The sequence below is a fragment of the Balaenoptera musculus genome, chromosome 9, assembly GCF_009873245.2.
Source record: "Balaenoptera musculus isolate JJ_BM4_2016_0621 chromosome 9, mBalMus1.pri.v3, whole genome shotgun sequence".
NCBI lineage: Eukaryota > Metazoa > Chordata > Mammalia > Artiodactyla > Balaenopteridae > Balaenoptera > Balaenoptera musculus.
In genome coordinates, this window is record NC_045793.1 from 46827898 (window position 1) to 46844834 (window position 16937).

The 16937-nt window shown below is 46.3% G+C and overlaps 1 protein-coding gene across 4 annotated transcripts in view; it reads right to left on the reverse strand.

The window, feature by feature from the left end:
- Positions 1-15813, reverse strand: part of MINDY4 (MINDY lysine 48 deubiquitinase 4) — a 118035-nt gene extending 102222 nt beyond the window's left edge. For all 4 annotated transcript variants that reach the window (XR_005021245.1, XR_005021246.1, XM_036863749.1 and 1 more), the window contains exons 1-4: positions 15603-15813; positions 9079-9198; positions 5677-5912; positions 259-505 (exon numbers count right to left, since the gene is read on the reverse strand). Coding sequence is in view for 2 of the 4 variants with exons in the window: in XM_036863749.1 (XP_036719644.1) it covers positions 259-505; positions 5677-5912; positions 9079-9198; positions 15603-15665 (666 nt within the window). In the remaining 2 variants the exon portion in view is untranslated. The remainder of the gene's footprint in view (positions 1-258; positions 506-5676; positions 5913-9078; positions 9199-15602) is intronic.
- Positions 15814-16937: the final 1124 nt, after the last annotated feature.

The following is a 16937-nucleotide window of genomic DNA, read 5'->3' on the forward strand; positions in this document are numbered from 1 at the left end:
AATCCACCTGGTAACGACCTGGTTGATGAGATAGTTACACCGAAGGCAGGGGAGGTGATGAGGCCTACCCATGGTCCCAGAGAGCTGACAGTAGAGCCAGGGAGGAAAAAGAGGCCAGTGTCCTTGCCATCTACCACGCAGGTCCTCCCTTCTTGAGCTGTCTCGTGGGGTACCCCCAAATAAACCCAGGCAGCCCCTTAAGCCCTGCCCAGTCCCCACTTTCCATGCTCATAATAATAGTAAGAGCACCAAGCCCACCTGTGGGGAGCTGGCGATGGGCCCGGCCATCATGCCTCGGACAATCAGGCCAGACTTTGGCCTGATCTTCTCTCCCATCCTCTTCGTGTCCAAAGAAGGCTCCGATGACTGAAGCTTGTCCATCTTCTCCCAAGCAGGAGCCACAGGAGGGCTTTCACCTGGGACAGTCTGCAAGGGCTTACTTTTGTGGGAGGCCCTTTTGGATGATGCAAAATTACCAAGTACATCCCCATTAAGACTGTCGTGTCTGCGAAAAAGGGATACTTCCATTAAAACAGATTCCCCAAAAGGAATCACTAGCAATGATGATAAATTCCACATTCCACAGGCACCCATAGCAAGCCCATTCACAAATCTGTGATGATTTCTAACCAGACTGTGCTTTATCAGTAAAGGTAAGGAAAAGAAAATACTTTTGTATCAGGGCAAGTCTGGCCTACAAAATGAGACCTGAAACAAGAAACAAAATCAGAGTCGATGACTGATGATAGGATCCCCTGAATCCTAAATACGAAGAGCATCCTTGTTTCTCCCAGACGCCAGTGATTAAGGAAAACTGCAGCCCTTCAATACAACAGTTCCCCCCTCCCGTTACGGTATATATAGGGTTCGGTACTATCCACGATTCCAGGCATCCACTGGGGATCTTGGAATGTATCCCCCATGGATAAAGGGGGACGATGGTGTAGTCATGAGAGGGGTGGAGTCCAGTTACTGCACACCATTGAGGGTGGTGGATAGAGACCTTTGGAAAACCTGGCGTTCCCAGTTAAGGTTTAGTAAAGTTAGGCATGCCAATGGCTTCTTTTCTTGGGTTGCTTGGCATTGAAAGAGAGAAAGAGTAAGAAAGAAAGAGGGCGTGTGTGTGTGAGTGTGTGTGTGTAAGAGGGGGAGAGAGAACAAAAGAGGGTAAGAGACTGAGAGCAAAAGCAAGGAGTGAGGAAGAACAAGAATGAGAAAGAGACAGAGCAAGAGACCCAGGTAAAGAGGAATCCCACCTGTGGTCACTGAGAGCCCAGCACCCCTCCGACACAGGCTGGGCTATGCTCTACTATCGGATTCAGGCATAAAGAGGCATCGACATCAACTCTGTGCCAAGCTGCTTACCAAGCACTGGGTCATGCATGATGGAAGCGGTCATGTGTGCTATGATTGGAACATGCCAAGCAGAGGAAGGATCCGGAACCAACCCCGGGGAAATCTAGAAGGGCTTCCAGCTAAGGCAGAACCTGAGTCTGAAAGAATGAGTAGGCAGGAGGTAACCAGGAGAAGGCCCCAGGCACTAGCACAGAGTCCTGTAAAAGCAGGACATGCTCAGATGAGCTGGGGGAGTGGGACGGGACACCTGCTGATGTGGAAAAGGCTTTTGCAAGTTCTCCTAAGAGGTTTGGACTTTATCCTAAAAGTTACAGGGAGCATCTGAAGGCCTTTCAGCAGGGAAGAGCGTGGCCAGACTTGTTTCGTGGAAATCTCACTCTATGTTAGGTCAAGGGTGGGTTTGAGAAGATGACCAGGGGCCTGGAGATGAGAGAAGAGACCCTGGGAGATAGCCAGGGAAAGAGGTGAGAGTGTGAATGGAGGCCGCTGTTGCGAGACAGAGAAAGGGGGGAAAGAGTCTAGCATCATTAAGGACACAAAAATGATAGACAAGGAGGAGTCAAGGATAACACCCAAGTTTGTAGCTTGGGTAACTGGGTGGAACTCAGAAGCTTCAACCTCTGCATTGCTGGCTTTTTATCGGTTCAGAAGTATTTCATTTCCTAGCCAGGCACTAAGTGTCTTTGAAGGAGGAATCATCTTTTTCATACCACCCTCATTTCCTTTCACATCTTAAACCTTGAGTTAATTTTTTGGTGGTCCCCATCTTTTAGCAGCTTGACACCCAGACCTTAAGCTTTGGCTACCCTCAGGAAAGGAAATGTTTTTCAACAGAGCTGGAAGAAAACACCCTTTCCCAGGAAGTCAGACTCACATTGGTGATGACATGCAGTGTGTTAAGGTGGTAACTTAACATAACTGCTCTCCAGTGCTGATCGTTTTGATAATGTATAAAATATCGAATCACTATGCTGTGTAACAGGAATTAACATAGTGCCGTAGGTCACTTATACTTCAAAAACAAACAAACAAACAAAATAGAAAAAGAGTTCAGACTTGTGGTTACAAGAAGCAGGGGGTAGGTGGAGGGGGAATTGGATGAAGGTGGTCAAAGGTGTAAACTTCCACTTATAAGATAAATGAGCACTAGGGATGTAATGTACCACATGATCAATATAATGAACACTGCTGTATGTTATATACGAGAGCTGTTAAGAGATGAAATCCTAAGAGTTCTCATCACAAGGGAAAATATTTTTTTCTTTTTCTTTTCTTTTGTATCTATATGAGATGATAGATGTTCACTAAACTTATTGTGGTCATCATTTCATGGCATATATAAATCAAATCATTATGTTGTACAACTTAAACTTATACAGTGCTGTATGTCAATTCTATATCAATAAAACTGGAAGAAAAAAAATAACTGTTTTCCAAATAATAGAGGTACAATCAAGAATGCCAGTTCATTTTCTTCCCGAGTTCCAAAAGGCCTTATTTTTCAGATTTCTCCATCGCTCCAGTGTTTAGTGGCCTTTTAGAATTCTATACTCCTGTTTTTAAGAAAATGCAAACAAAGGAAGCCCCCGAACCTTATGAATCATGGAATTTAAATTAAACATTTTGAATCATAAGTATCCTCCATCACAAAGTGGTCCATTCCCATGGCTTCCAGAGGAAAAGAACAGTGCACCAGGACAGGGATTCTGAAAATGCAGAGGATGGGAGGCTGAGTGATGGCCTCCTGAGGATGTTCACAACCTAGTCCCTGGACCCTGTGAATATGTTACTTTACATGGCAAAAGAAAGGGACTTTGCAGACATGATTATGTTAAGAATCTTGAGATGGGTACATTATCCTAGATTGACTGTGTGGGCCCAGTGCAATCATGGGGGTCCTTATTAGAGGGAGACAGGAGGATGAGACCCAGTAGTAGGAGATGTGACACAGAAGCAGGGGTTGTAGTGATGTGCTTTGAAGATGGAGGAAGCAGCCACAAGCCCAGGAATCTAGGCAGCCTCTAGAACTTGAAGAATGAAAGGAAACAGATTCTCCCCTCAAAGCCTCTGGAAAGAACCAGCCCTACTGACACCTTGCCATTAGCCCAGTGAGACCAATTTTGGACTTCTGACCTCAGAACTGTAAAATAAATAAATTGGTGTTGCTTTAGGACACCATGATGGTTAAATTTTGTATGTCAACTTGGCTAGGCTATGGTGCCCAGTTGTTTGGTCAAACACTAGTCTAGATGTTGCCGTGAAGATATTGTTATATTGTGATTAATTAACATATTGTGATTAATATCTACAATCAGTTGACTTTAAGTAAAGGACATCACCCTAGATAATACAGGTGGGCCTCATTCAATCAGTTGAAGACCTTAAGAGCAAAACCAAAGGTTTCCCAAAGAAGTAATTCTGCCTCAAGACTGTAACACATCAGACCTGTCAGGATCGGTAGCCACACGGCTGCGCCCATCTCGGGCCACGGGGCCCGGAACCTGCTGCCGTTCCTGAGGCTGGTGGGGCAGCTCAAGAGAGTCCCACATACTGGCTGGGTATACAGAAATGTCCAGAAGCCAGAGAGCATATCAGATCACGTGTATAGGATGGCAATTATGGCTCTGGTGACCAAAGATGAAAATCTTAACAAAGACCGGTTTGTTTTGAACTCTAGTATGCTTATGGTTGAAATTCATGTGGGCATCTTGCAATCATCCACAAGATGTAAAATCCATAAAACTCTCAGAGGAAAACATAGGCAGAACACTCTATGAAATAAATCACAGCAAGATCCTTTTTGACCCACCTCCTAGAGTAATGGAAATAAAAACAAAAATAAGCAAATGGGACCTAATGAAACTTAAAAGCTTTTGCAAAGCAAAGGAAACCATAAACAAAACAAAAAGACAACTCTCAGAATGGGAGAAAATGTTTGCAAATGAAGCAACTGACAAAGGATTAATCTCCAAAATATACAAGCAGCTCATGCAGCTCAATATCATAAAAAACAAACAACCCAATCCAAAAATGGGTGGAAGACCTAAATAGACATTTCTCCAAAGAAGATATACAGATTGCCAACAAACACATGAAAGGATGCTCAACATCACTAATCATTAGAGAAATGCAAATCAAAACCACAATGAGGTATCACCTCACCTCACACCGGTCAGAATGGCCATCATCACAAAATCTACAAACAATAAATGCTGGAGAGGGTGTGGAGAAAAGGGAACCCTCTTGCACTGTTGGTGGGAATGTAAATTGATACAGCCACTATGGAGAACAGTATGGAGATTCCTTAAAAAACTAAAAATAGAACTACCATATGACCCAGCAATCCCACTACTGGGCGTATACCCTGAGAAAACCATAATTCAAAAAGAGTCATGTACCACAATGTTCATTGCAGCACTATTTACAATAGCCAGGACATGGAAGCAACCTAAGTGTCCATCGACAGATGAATGGATAAAGAAGATGTGGCACATATATACAATGGAATATTACTCAGCCATAAAAAGAAACGAATTTGAGTTATTTGTAGTGAGGTGGATGGACCTAAAGTCTGTCATACAGAGTGAAGTAAGTCAGAAAGAGAAAAACAAATACCATATGCTAACACATATACATGGAATCTAAAAAAAAAAATGGTTCTCACGAACCTAGGAGCAGGACAGGAATAAAGATGCAGATGTAGAGAATGGACGTGAGGACACGGGTTGGGGGGAAGGGGAAGCTGGGACGAAGTGAGAGAGTGGCATGGACAAATATACACTACCAAATGTAAAACAGATAGCTAGTGGGAAGCAGCTGCACAGCACAGGGAGATCAGCTCGGTGCTTTGTGACCACTTAGAAGGGTGGGATAGGGAGGGTGGGAGGGAGGGAGATGCAAGAGGGAGGAGATATGGGGATATATGTATATGTATAGCTGATTCACTTTGTTATACAGCAGAAACTAACACAACATTGTACAGGAATTGTACTCCAATAAAGATGTAAAAAAAAAAAAGATGTAAAATAAAAAAAAAAAGACTGTAACACAGAAATCCTGCCTGAGCTTCCAACATGCCAGTCTGCTCTATAGATCTCAGACTCGCCAGCCCTACAACCACATGGACCAATTCCTTAAAATAAATCTCTTTATTTAAATATATATTTATGCACATATATATTTATACATATACACATTTATATCCTATTGGTTCCTTTTGGTTTTGTTTCTCTGGAGAACCCTATTACAGCCACTGAGTTTACAGTAATTTGTTATAGCAGAAATAAGAAACTAATCCACAGTATAAATGAGAAGAGGTACCTGGCTTTGCTTGTTTCTGACAATGATGTTCTCCAACTCGCATCTTCATTTGCAAGGTCATATATATTTACCAGCGTGGTCTCTGAGCATCTCAATGGTAATTTGTTATTTTTCTTTGGTATTGAGAGTGCAGGGATTGGTGTTTCTTGAGTAAAATTGTTACCAGTATTTCCAAAGTGATCCAGAAAATATCTGGTGATGAGCTCAAGGTTTGTTTTTAGAGGATTTCCCTTTGCCTATCATCAAAAGAAAAAAAATCATTAATTTTATGTACAGCTTCAGGGAAGGGAGGGAAAGACAGCCATCACAATTCTTTGACAGAGTTTATCAACTTCTTACTCATCCATACATTCTCTCAGCAAACATTCACTGACTGCTTATTATATGTCAGGTACTGTGTTAGGTAGCAACACAGATGGAGACAAAATCAGTACCCTAAAAGAACTAGCATCCAATGCATGAGTCAGGAGATTCAATGAACAATTGTAACAAAATGTGATATGAACAGAGGAATACCCAAGCAAATTTCCTCTTGTTTTTTTTTCCTGGGAATAACTTTATAAAATATATATCCTTTTATAAAAAAAAAAAAATCAAGTCTTTATGATCGCTAACCCTACAACTTTATAAACATTTGGGACTTGAATGATTTCTTAGTTTATGTACTCTACATTTAACACTGGGCACAAGGAATTACAGAGACAACGCTGCAGAAAGTTAGCGCAAGAGCATAGAGAGGCAGTCAGGATTGAGTCAGTTTACACCCCAATCTTTAAAAAAGATAAAATGTAACTCTTTTTTTTTTAATAAATTTATTTATTTTTGGCTGCATTGGGTCTTCATTGCTGCGCGCGGGCTTTCTCTAGTTGCGGTGAGCGGGGGCTACTCTTTGTTGTGGTGTGCGGGCTTCTCATTGCAGTGGCTTTTCTTGTTGCGGAGCATGGGCTCTAGGCACACGGGCTCAGTAGTTGTGGATTGCAGGCTCTAGAGCACAGGTTCAGTAGTTGTGGTGCACAGGCTTAGTTGCTCCGCAGCACGTGGAATCTTCCCGGACCAGGGCTCGAACCCGTGTCCCCTGCATTGGCAGGCGGATTCTTAACCACTGCGCCACCAGGGAAGTCCAAAATGAAACTTTTTAGTAGTAGGTTTCGGAAATAAGTGGTAACAGTATTTCCCTACCCTGACAGCACTAAATATTATCTTTGGAGGTTTTTTTAAAAGACAGATTCTCAGGCCCCGCTGAGTCTTACTAAGCCAGAATCACCAAGATTAGAACCTTGATTGCTTTTAGAAAGTCTCGTAAGTAATTTGTACAGACACAGTTATCCAAGCAGCAATCCACAGGCTGGCCTCAGGGGCTAGACCATGTGTCAGTCCGCACCCCACCTGCCCAGTAACACCCAGGCCCTTTGGAACTGCGGCCAGGCATGGGGCATGTGGTGAGTTTGCAGTCAGAGTGGTAAAGCGCCTGATAAAGAGCCTGGCACAGAGGGAACCCTCGGGTGAATCCAGTCTTTCCCCCTTTCTATTCCCTTGACCTACACAGCAGAACTCTGGGACCAAGACCCACAGGGTTATGATCAAACTCAACAGAATTATCAGGCAGTCAAAATCAGGGGACAGTTTTATTTTTTTTAGAATGGGACCCAAAAAGCTATTTTGTCTAAGTCTAGATGAAACTTACAAGGAAGAGAGCTGGGGGGAGAACGTTAAATAATTATTTCAACTTTCTTGTTTTTCTTTCAATAAGAGAGATTTAGGGCCCTGAATACCTGAACTATACTTTGTGGCTTTTCACATCACTTTGCTCATAATAGATACAGCCTTTATATGAATCTAGATACCATTTTTCGAAACCTCAATTTTACATAGGCATTTTACCTACTGCACACTTAATAGGGAAAAACAAGTTACTGGAATTAACATTAAATTGGCAGGGCTTTCCCAGAATCACTCTAGCTTTGTGCTGAGTGAATGTCAAAATTATAATGCCATAGATAGATTAATGAGTATATTTTCCTGTAAAATATAAGCTCCAATTCATTGTATAACAGCTAATAACTACTGTATAAATCAAATTATCTGGGCACTTATCAAGATCTAATGAAAATATCTTAATTATCTTAAGATAACAGTTACCTTAGGGAAACTATACCACAGTGAAGAAATAAAAATAACTTGAATGGCAAAGATGCTTCTGGGAAATTAGGTAAAGATGTATTTACATAAAAATTCCACTGTGCAGCAACGGTTAATTGAATTTTCTGCTGAACTGTCTCACTCTCTGTGGAAAATCTTTCTAAAATGTACAGTCCACTCTCCTGCCTTAAAAGACAGCCAGAGGAAGATTGCTGAGTATCTGCTGCCTGGGGCAACAGTCTCCTGTCTACAGGAGATGGAGGGGCCCGAGTGTCACTGCAGGACCCAGAGGATGAAGGTCTTTACTGGGCCTCTGGTAGGACTTCACCTGGCTGCCACTTGTGATAAATGCTGAACGACATGATCACGAAGTTCTTTCCAACTCTGACACTGTGCCCTCCCACAAGGCATCTGCTGGAGAGCCCATTCTTGAATCAAATTATAGCATTCTCTGTTCTTACCGAAAGAGCAATTAATTCAGAATGGTAGCTTCATTCCTTCGTTCCTGTATATTCATTCACTCGCTCATTCATTCATAAATACACACTATTTACTATGTCATCAGTCCCATGTCAAGTATGGGGATACAACGTATCCTGCACCGTCCGAGGTAGTGCGGGAGGCAGATCCTAATTAAACCACCACACAAATATTCTATTATAAACATAATAAGCCACAACAAAGGAAAAATAAGGGGTACCCTGAAGGCTTGTAACAGAAAGTGGAGGCATCGAGGCTGGGGGATCAGGGAAGCACCCCGAGGTGCCTGTTCCATTTGCTACCTCAACTCCAACGCACCCGGCTTAGCTGAACCCAAGCCCTGCATCTGCCTGAATTAAATGTCACAGTGACCTTAAGAAAAAGGTGTTACTCAGAACTGCAGAAGGAAAACCATATGCAAGCAGAGAATGGAAATTTTTAGCATAACTGAATGCTATATTTTTAAGTACAGTCTTACTAAAAATAGCCTCATGGGGGGAGGAGGGAGCACCGGGAATAATTGTTGCAGGCTCGGGTTCAAAATGCGCCCCAGAGCTGCGCACGCGCGGCGCGGTAGGCCAGTGGGGTGCGGCCAACTCAGGCTGGAAACCCCACACACACAGTTGGGATTTGTCCGCCCTCAGCCTGGTCTGTTTCTCCCTGACTGCATGTATGGCAAGCCTCCGGCCACTGGTCTCAGATGACCTGGCAGGGCTCATGAGTGCTTTTGACGTTGCCACATTCCGTTCCAGAACTCCGTACCACACGTTTAAAAGCATGTACCTTGTTCTCCTTGTAGAGAACTTCAAGATGCAAAACCTTTCGGAGATGGTTTCTGCTGTTTATGCTGAGATCAGAGCGTGGGCGTTCCTGGTCCATGGTCACACACGTCTTCTTTAAGCCCTGAGGGAAGAACTCTGAATCACTCTTTACCATTTTAAATCAAAACCTTCTGAGCTCTGACTCAGAGGATAAACAAACGACTGTTGATGTTCCTTATGATCATCTTCTCCTGCCTTCCTCTCAGGATACTGGGAGGACCAAAAACTGACTTAAGCATTTATTTTTATATAACCTTTACACTTGATATCATCTTCACAATTATTATTCCGAATCTTACAGCCACCCTGTGGGCTGGGCTCAGGCTGGAGTTGTCAGCGCGTTTTATAGAAAAGGAAAGTGAAATCCGGGTAACAACTGTCTGGACCGAGGCTGGCTCAGGAGCCCTGGGTTTGGCCTAGATTTGGGGCCACAGGATATGAAGCTTTAAAAATAAACAAAAGGAAAAGCATAAACAAAAGGCCAATATTCATTCCCTTCTTTCAGATGGGGCACCAGGGTCGACTTGTCCAACATAACACAGTGGACACACATAGCGGGAGTTCTGACCATCCCAGGCTGCGAGGCGGTGACGAGAGGACCCAGACTCACAGGAAGCACGTGGTAAGCGTCTGCAGTGCCCCAGCGCAGCCGCTTTCCATCATCCGGCCCTGAACTCCCAGAAGGCCAGCCATGGGAAGCACTATTCCCCCTAAGAGCCTAGCTTCTTCATTCGAAAACGACAGCAGCTGTGGCCTGCCCACCTCCCCAGAACACAGTGATCACCAAATGGCGGAAGATGAGGAGATGCCTCACACACAGCTCAGCCTGGCATTAAGGGAGTCCCTTGCTCCTGATGCATCCAGACCCCAGTGCTAGCCAGGCGTCAGTGGCTCCCCTAGGCTTTGTATTCAGAATTTTACGGAGGCTCTCAATGCTGGGAAAACAAGACAAAACCTGCTGCCTGCCATGAATTGGGACAAGAAGAATTTGTGAAACAAGACGTATGAACACAACCTTGAACCAAAAGAAATGAAAAGAAGTCTTGGGCCGGTGGGGGGGAGGGGGGAGCGGGAACAGAAAGAAATGTTGGGGAAAAGGTAGGGACATGCCTGGGTCCATTAAAGAGAGTCAGCCGGAAGGAGAGGTGGGACTCAAGAGGCACCTGCATTTCATGGGGGCTTAACCATGGCTTTCCCACCAAAGTGATGTGGAAACCTGTATAATGAGGGTCCCTCTCTTCTGGGTAACTCTGGATGTTCGTCAGCAGTACAGATCAGCAAGTCTTGGCACACGTAACAAATTCCCTGGGATTGTGGTGCAAACTGGCGTTTGAAAACCACTGGAGCCGTGGACAAGGATGCCCTCAGAAATCAGCCAGTCATCGGTCCCATCATTCATTCAACAAACACTTGTCGTGCACCTACTCTGTGCCAGGCTCTGTTCTAGATGCAGGAGATATAGATGGGTTATGGCCAAGTCCTGCCCTCATGGAACTGACATTCTGTTAGGGAAGCAAACCATAAACAAAGGGGTAAATGTACAGTATACCAGCTGCTAATATGCTCTATTATGAAGACAGAGAAAACAGAGAGAGAGGAGACACTGTTTTAGATAGTCAGCTATTTATCGAGCATCATCCATGTGTTCACTCCTGTCTTCAAGTTTCCCCATCTGTTAAATGAAAGGAACAAACCACTAGTCCACTAGTTCATCTGCTAGAGGCGGAGGAGTGAACAGACCAAAGTCCTGGCCTTCATAGAGCTCACCTACTATCAGGAAAAAGACAACAAATAGAATACCCTATGGGAAAAAAAATACAGCAGAGTCAGGAAACAGAGAGGGCCACGAGGGGGTGCAGGGCAGGGTTGCTACTTTATAAAAGGTGATCAGGAAAGGCTTCATGATTAAGTGACATTAGAGTTGAGACATGAGGGAACTAAGGGAGCAGATTGTGCAGACACTTGTGGGTAGTGTTCTACAAGGGCAAAGGCCCTGTGGCAGCTACAAGGAGGCCAGTACAGCTAGAGCCATGTAACTAGGGAAAAGTGTCAGGAAATGAGGTCAGAGAGGTTGCCCAGAGCTTGCTAAGGAAAGGCCTTGTCGGCTTTTGTAAAATGGAAAGGCTCCTGGAGGATTTGAAAAAAGGAGCATCCTGGACTAACTTATATTTGCCAAGGATCACTTGGCTGCTAGGTTGAGAACAGACTGTATGAGATAGGGGATTACGTATTAAGATTAGAAGGCTATTGAACAACTCACATGAAAGATGGAGGTGACTTGGACCAGGGTGGTTGTAGCAGAAGGGGGAATAAATAGCTACATTCTTTAAGTGCTCTGATGGGAAAGCCTACAGATTTACTGATGGACTGCATGCAGGGTGCACAAAAAGGAAAAAAAGCCAGGAATGGTTCCAAAGGTTTTGGTCCAAGCAACCAGACAGTTAGTGATGCCACTTACTGAAGTGGGAAAAATTGCAGGAGGTGAAGGAATCAGGAATTGAGTTTTGGACGTGTTAAGTTGAGATGTTTATTGGATATCCAAATGGAAATGTAACATAGGCAGTTGGAAAGAATGTAAGAGTTCAAGGAGAGGTCTTGGCTAGAGATAGACATTTGGAAATTGTCAGCATATCAAGGGTACTGGAACCCACAACAGTGGTGGAAGTGGCTGGGAAATGAATGGAGAAGAGAAGAGGGCCAGAGACTCAGTCTTTAAGCCCACCAGCATGCACAGCTCAGGAAGCCAGGGGGGACTTGCCAGGAACCTGAGAAGGTATAGAAGGAAAACCAGGAGAGGGTGATCTCCAGAAGCCAAGGGGAATGAGTTTCCAAGAAAGGCATAATCAACTGAGTCAAACACAATTGTTAGATCAATAAGTGTAAGGACTGAAAATCAGAAGTCATTGGTGAACTTGACAAGAGTTGTTTCCATGGAGTGATGGGGACAAAAGCCTGATTAAAGTGGGTTTGAGAAAACAGGGAGAAGAATTAGAATCAGAGCATACAGAGCCCTTTCATGGGTTTTGCTATAAAAGAGAAAGAGACTAGTAGCTGGAGGGGCTTGGGGGTCAAGATGGAATTGGTAGGAGCACGTATACACGTTGATAAGACTAACCCAGCAGAGAAAGCAAAATGTATGATACGATACAGAGAGATGACGATAACTGCACCAGTGTCCTGGAACACACAAGAGGGGACAGGCACACAGGGAGGGGCTGGAAGGAAGGAAGGAAGATGGAGAATTCATTCCTAAGAACAGGAGGCAGGGTGGGGCGAATAGTTCAGGTCCAGGAAGGTTAGTTACTGTGGTGGTAGGGCGTGCTGGAGTTTTCTCAAGGCTGCTTCTATTTTCTCAGTGAAATTAGAGGGGGAGGGGGCTTTGCAGCTTGAGGAGAGAGATGTGTGAAATGGTCGGCCAAGATTTGAGAGAGTGAACGGGCTGGAGAGGTATAAGAAGATGGGCGGGCATCCCTGAGGCATCACAGGGGTGAGTGGCCATGAATTTGGCAAGAAACCATCAACACGGTGGTGTGTTTTCCCCCAGCCCCATTCAGCTCTGCAGTGCAGGCACAGAGTAGACCAAGCTGAATTTCTAACATCAGAGGAGTATAAAGAAGGGAGAGACAGGGGCTTCCCTGGTGGCGCAGTGGTTGAGAATCTGCCTGTCAATGCAGGGGACACGGGTTCGAGCCCTGGTCTGGGAAGATCCCACATGCCACGGAGCAACTGGGCCCGTAAGCCACAACTACTGAGCCTGCGTGTCTGGAGCCTGTGCTCCGCAACAAGAGAGGCCACGACAGTGAGAGGCCCGCGCACCGCAATGAAGAGTGGCCCCCGCTCGCCACAACTAGAGAAAGCCCTCACACAGAAACGAAGACCCAACACAGCCAAAAATAAAAATAAGTTAATTAATTAATTTAAAAAAAAAAAGAACAGTTTAAAAAAAAAGAAGGGAGAGACAGGCAAGGGAGTTGAGCGTGGTGTTGAGGGCGTGATTACAATGATGGGTGGGTAAGACGTGAGGAGAGGTCACAAGAGGGCTGAGGAATGGTGAAAAGTTGGCAGGAACAGTGGAATGGAGATGGGAGTGAGGCTGAAGAATAGTTTATATCGGGCTACTGATGGGGGTGAGCTGGAAGTGAGGGACGATGGGATGCTTGGAATTGAGATTATGGAAACAAGCCTAGGGCATGACCACCTGGAAGGAGTGTCAAAGGTCAGATGGGACAGGTCCCTGCAGGAGAGGGAGGCTGGGGCACAAAAGGAGGGAGGCCTGGAAGGCTAGGGCACCAGAAGAGTCACCTTGGTGGACCCTGCCATTGCCAGGAGACTGTCATGATTCTCCCTGCAGGGGGATCACGCTTGGAGGAGGCCAGTGTAGCTGGGTACAGAGTAGGTTGGAGGGTAGAGGAGGAGTAGTGGAAGGTGAGGTTCGAGGGGGAGCCGGCAGCCACGCCATGGGGAGCCTGGTAGGCCCTGGTGAGGCCTTCCCTGGGATTTTATTCTAATTGCAAAAGGAAGCACGTGGAGGGTTTTGGACAGAGGAGTGACATGATGTGACCTGCTCACCCTGGGCAGGTTTCTTCGTCTGCCAGTCTGATCATAGTCTTTTGTGAAAGGGAATAATTATACCTCTTTCAAGACTGTTATGAGGATTTGAGAAAATAAACAGGCATCTAGAAGGTACCTTGCACCACGATGGGCACGCTCTTGGTTAGAACCGCTCGGTACCTGCCTTGTGCCAAGGCCTGAGGGGAGTACACAGTTTCTGCCCCAGAGCAGAAGGTGATGAGCAAAGCAGCCAACCTGAGCTGCAGTTCCAGCTCTCCATGACTTTCTGAATGACTGCGGGCAACTCGTTTCTCCTCTCGGGGCTTTAGTGTGCCCCGATGAAAAGTAGGAAGGAGAGGAGACCAGGTGAACCAGACGACTGCCAAGATTCCGCCCAGTTCAGGCGTCAGCTCTGTGGACCTGTCTAGTGGGTGAGACAGGCAGATGTATAAACCATGACATGAGCACCGATGAGCAAACCACAGACAAATGAGTAGTTATTTCAGCCACAGTTACCTGAGACATCTTGAAGGAAATGGAACTTGGGATGGGCCATGGGTGGAACAGGGAAAAGAAAGCATGTGAGAGAAGCTGGAAATGAGATTGGGCTGGTAAGGTGAGGTCAAGCTACAGGGGAGCCTTGGATATCAGGTGAGGTCTCTGGATTTCATTTGTACTCAAGAAAGGATAGGCATGAGGAAAACTCTCAGAGAGTTTTGCTTGGTAGCCCAGACTTAAAAGAAACGATGGCCGTGGTCAGCTTCACAGGGTGTATCACTGATATCCCGTGTGTAGCCAGGACTAAGTGATGGCAGGTCAATTAGTCATAAAAACAGAGCAGGTACAGTGAGGCCACATAGCATTTTAAATAAAAATACATTTTCAAAAAGCAAAGAAAGACACTTTCAAAACAGGTGCACATCAGAGATGGGGGAGGGGACAATGTTGAATGCCTACTATGTGCCAGATACAGTGGCTGGGACCTGCCCGTACATTATTATTAATCCTCATTATAAATCTGCCAAGAGTAGGTCTTATTATTCCTCTTTTACAGATAGGGAAATCAAGGCAGTGAGTAAGGTACTCCAGCTTGAGCTGCTAATTAATAGCGGATATTTGAACTGTTCCCTCTGACTCCAAAGCCCTTCCCTTTCCCCCATTCAAAACACTGTTTATTTTGTCTGTGTGTGTCTTTTAATGCCAGACAAGAGCCCATCGTCCCCGCCCAGCGTGACACCAGGAGGACACCAAACACATAGCAGGTGGTCAGCCTGGGCCAGCAATGGGTGCTTTCCTTACACACCCATACACAGTGACCCCCAGTGACCTCTTCCCCAGCCTGCCTTCATCTCTACTGTCAGGGCAGGTGGGAGCCAAGGACCTCCCCAACTTCTGAGTTCTCTGAAAACTCTCCTGGGACAAGACAATAGGAGAACTTAAAAACAAAACGACCTCAACGATTGAACTTCCCACTGATGAACAGGACTAAAAGGTTTGACTGGCAAGAACTTTTTTAGCCCTTTGGATTTCCTTTGCGGGGGAGTTCTTTCCTAGTGGGATGTAAGCCTTGGGGCTGGTTATGGAGCCCGGCGGCAAGGCCGGCCTGCTGGGCTCCCAGAGCCTCGTGAACTTTAGGAAAATGCGGAGGGCCCAGGCCCCTGGTTCGCGCGCCCTGGAGGGAGATGCCCGGGAGGACGGCCGCGGTCCTGCCCCGCTTTGCGGGAAGTGCACCGTGACAGAAATGGCTCCTGGGAAATGTAGTTCCCCAGGCCCGGGAAAGCGGCGCTTGCATCGGGCATCTCTAGGGCAGGCAGCGGGCAGGGGAAGGGCTCCCTCCCCGAAGGTGAAGAGGTTGCAGAGGTGCCTCCAGACTGTTCCCCCCGCCACCCCCAAAATTGAGCAACTTCCCAGGGCTGTGAGGGCGGCGCCACGTACCTTCCTGCTGAGGAACTCCCTGACCAGGGAGGCCGCCACCTCCTCCACGAAGAGGGTGTCCATGCTCCGGTCTGCCCACGAGGCCGCAGCGCCTCAGCCCCAGATCCCGGGTCCGTTGGGGCCAGTATGGCCGCGTTGCCGTGGCGACGGTGTCAGCAGAGCCGGAGAACTCCGCCCCTTCCCTGGGAGCGCGCGGGCTGGGAAGGCGGGAGGGAAGGGGCGGAGCAACCTTCAAACTTGCCCTGAGAGCTGGAGGCAGAACCCAGAAGGTACAAGCCTTGTGCATCCCAGGGATCAGGCCGCGGGCTCTGAGCTTGGGTCCTGGCACTGGCCCTGTCCATCTGGGTGGCCTAGAACAAGTCGCTGTTCCAATCTGAGTCGCATCTCACAAGGTGTGAACTGGGGAGAGTGCCTGGCTCCTGGTTCCTAGAGGAGTAAACCCACAGTGAAGTGGCCCCTAGAGGTCCACCCCCAGCACCTCAGCCGTCTCCTGGGTTCCTCCAGGCTGACTCACCTTGGTTGGCCTCCGCTGCAGGGATGAGGAGGCCCAGGACTCTCTGCTGACTTGGTGCTCAAATTAAAGGCTGGATCCCTGGCCCCCTTGGTGCCTGCTTTCCCATAAGGAGACTACCAGTTATTGAGCACCAGGCATTTACATACATTATCACATCTTTAGTCCTACAACCTCCAGGCAAGGTGCTTACTATCGGCCCATTCTTTAAACCAAGACACTGAGATTCAGAGAGGTTAAGATTGTGCTAAAGATCACACAACTAGGAACTGACAAGGTTAGGATTCCAGCCAAACCCATGCCTTTGCCCAGTACCAGCTTCCCCAAACTCAGTCACTTGGGGACCACCTTCACAATCTCCGCCCCATCTGCACATCACCCAGTGTATTGGTTTGCTAGCGCTGGTGTACAAAGTACCACACACTGGGTGGCTTAAACAACAGAAATGTATTCTCTCACAGTTCTGGAGGTTAGATGTCCAAGATCAAGGTGTCAGCAGAGTTGGTCCCTTCTGAGGTCTCTCTCCTTGGCATATAAATGGCCGCCTTCTCCCTGTGTCTTCGCATGGTCTCCCCTCTGCATGTCTGTGTCCTAATCTTCTCTTCTTAAAAGGATACCAGTCAATTGGATTAGGGTCTACGCTAAATGCCTCATTTTAACTTAATTACCTCTTTAATGGCCCAGTCTCCAACTACACATACATTCTGAGGTACTGGGGGTTAGAACTTCAACATACGGATTTTGAGGGACACAATTCAGTCCATAAAACCTATCCTGTTACTTACATATTATTGACTTTAAGCCAACATACGTGTTTCCAGATT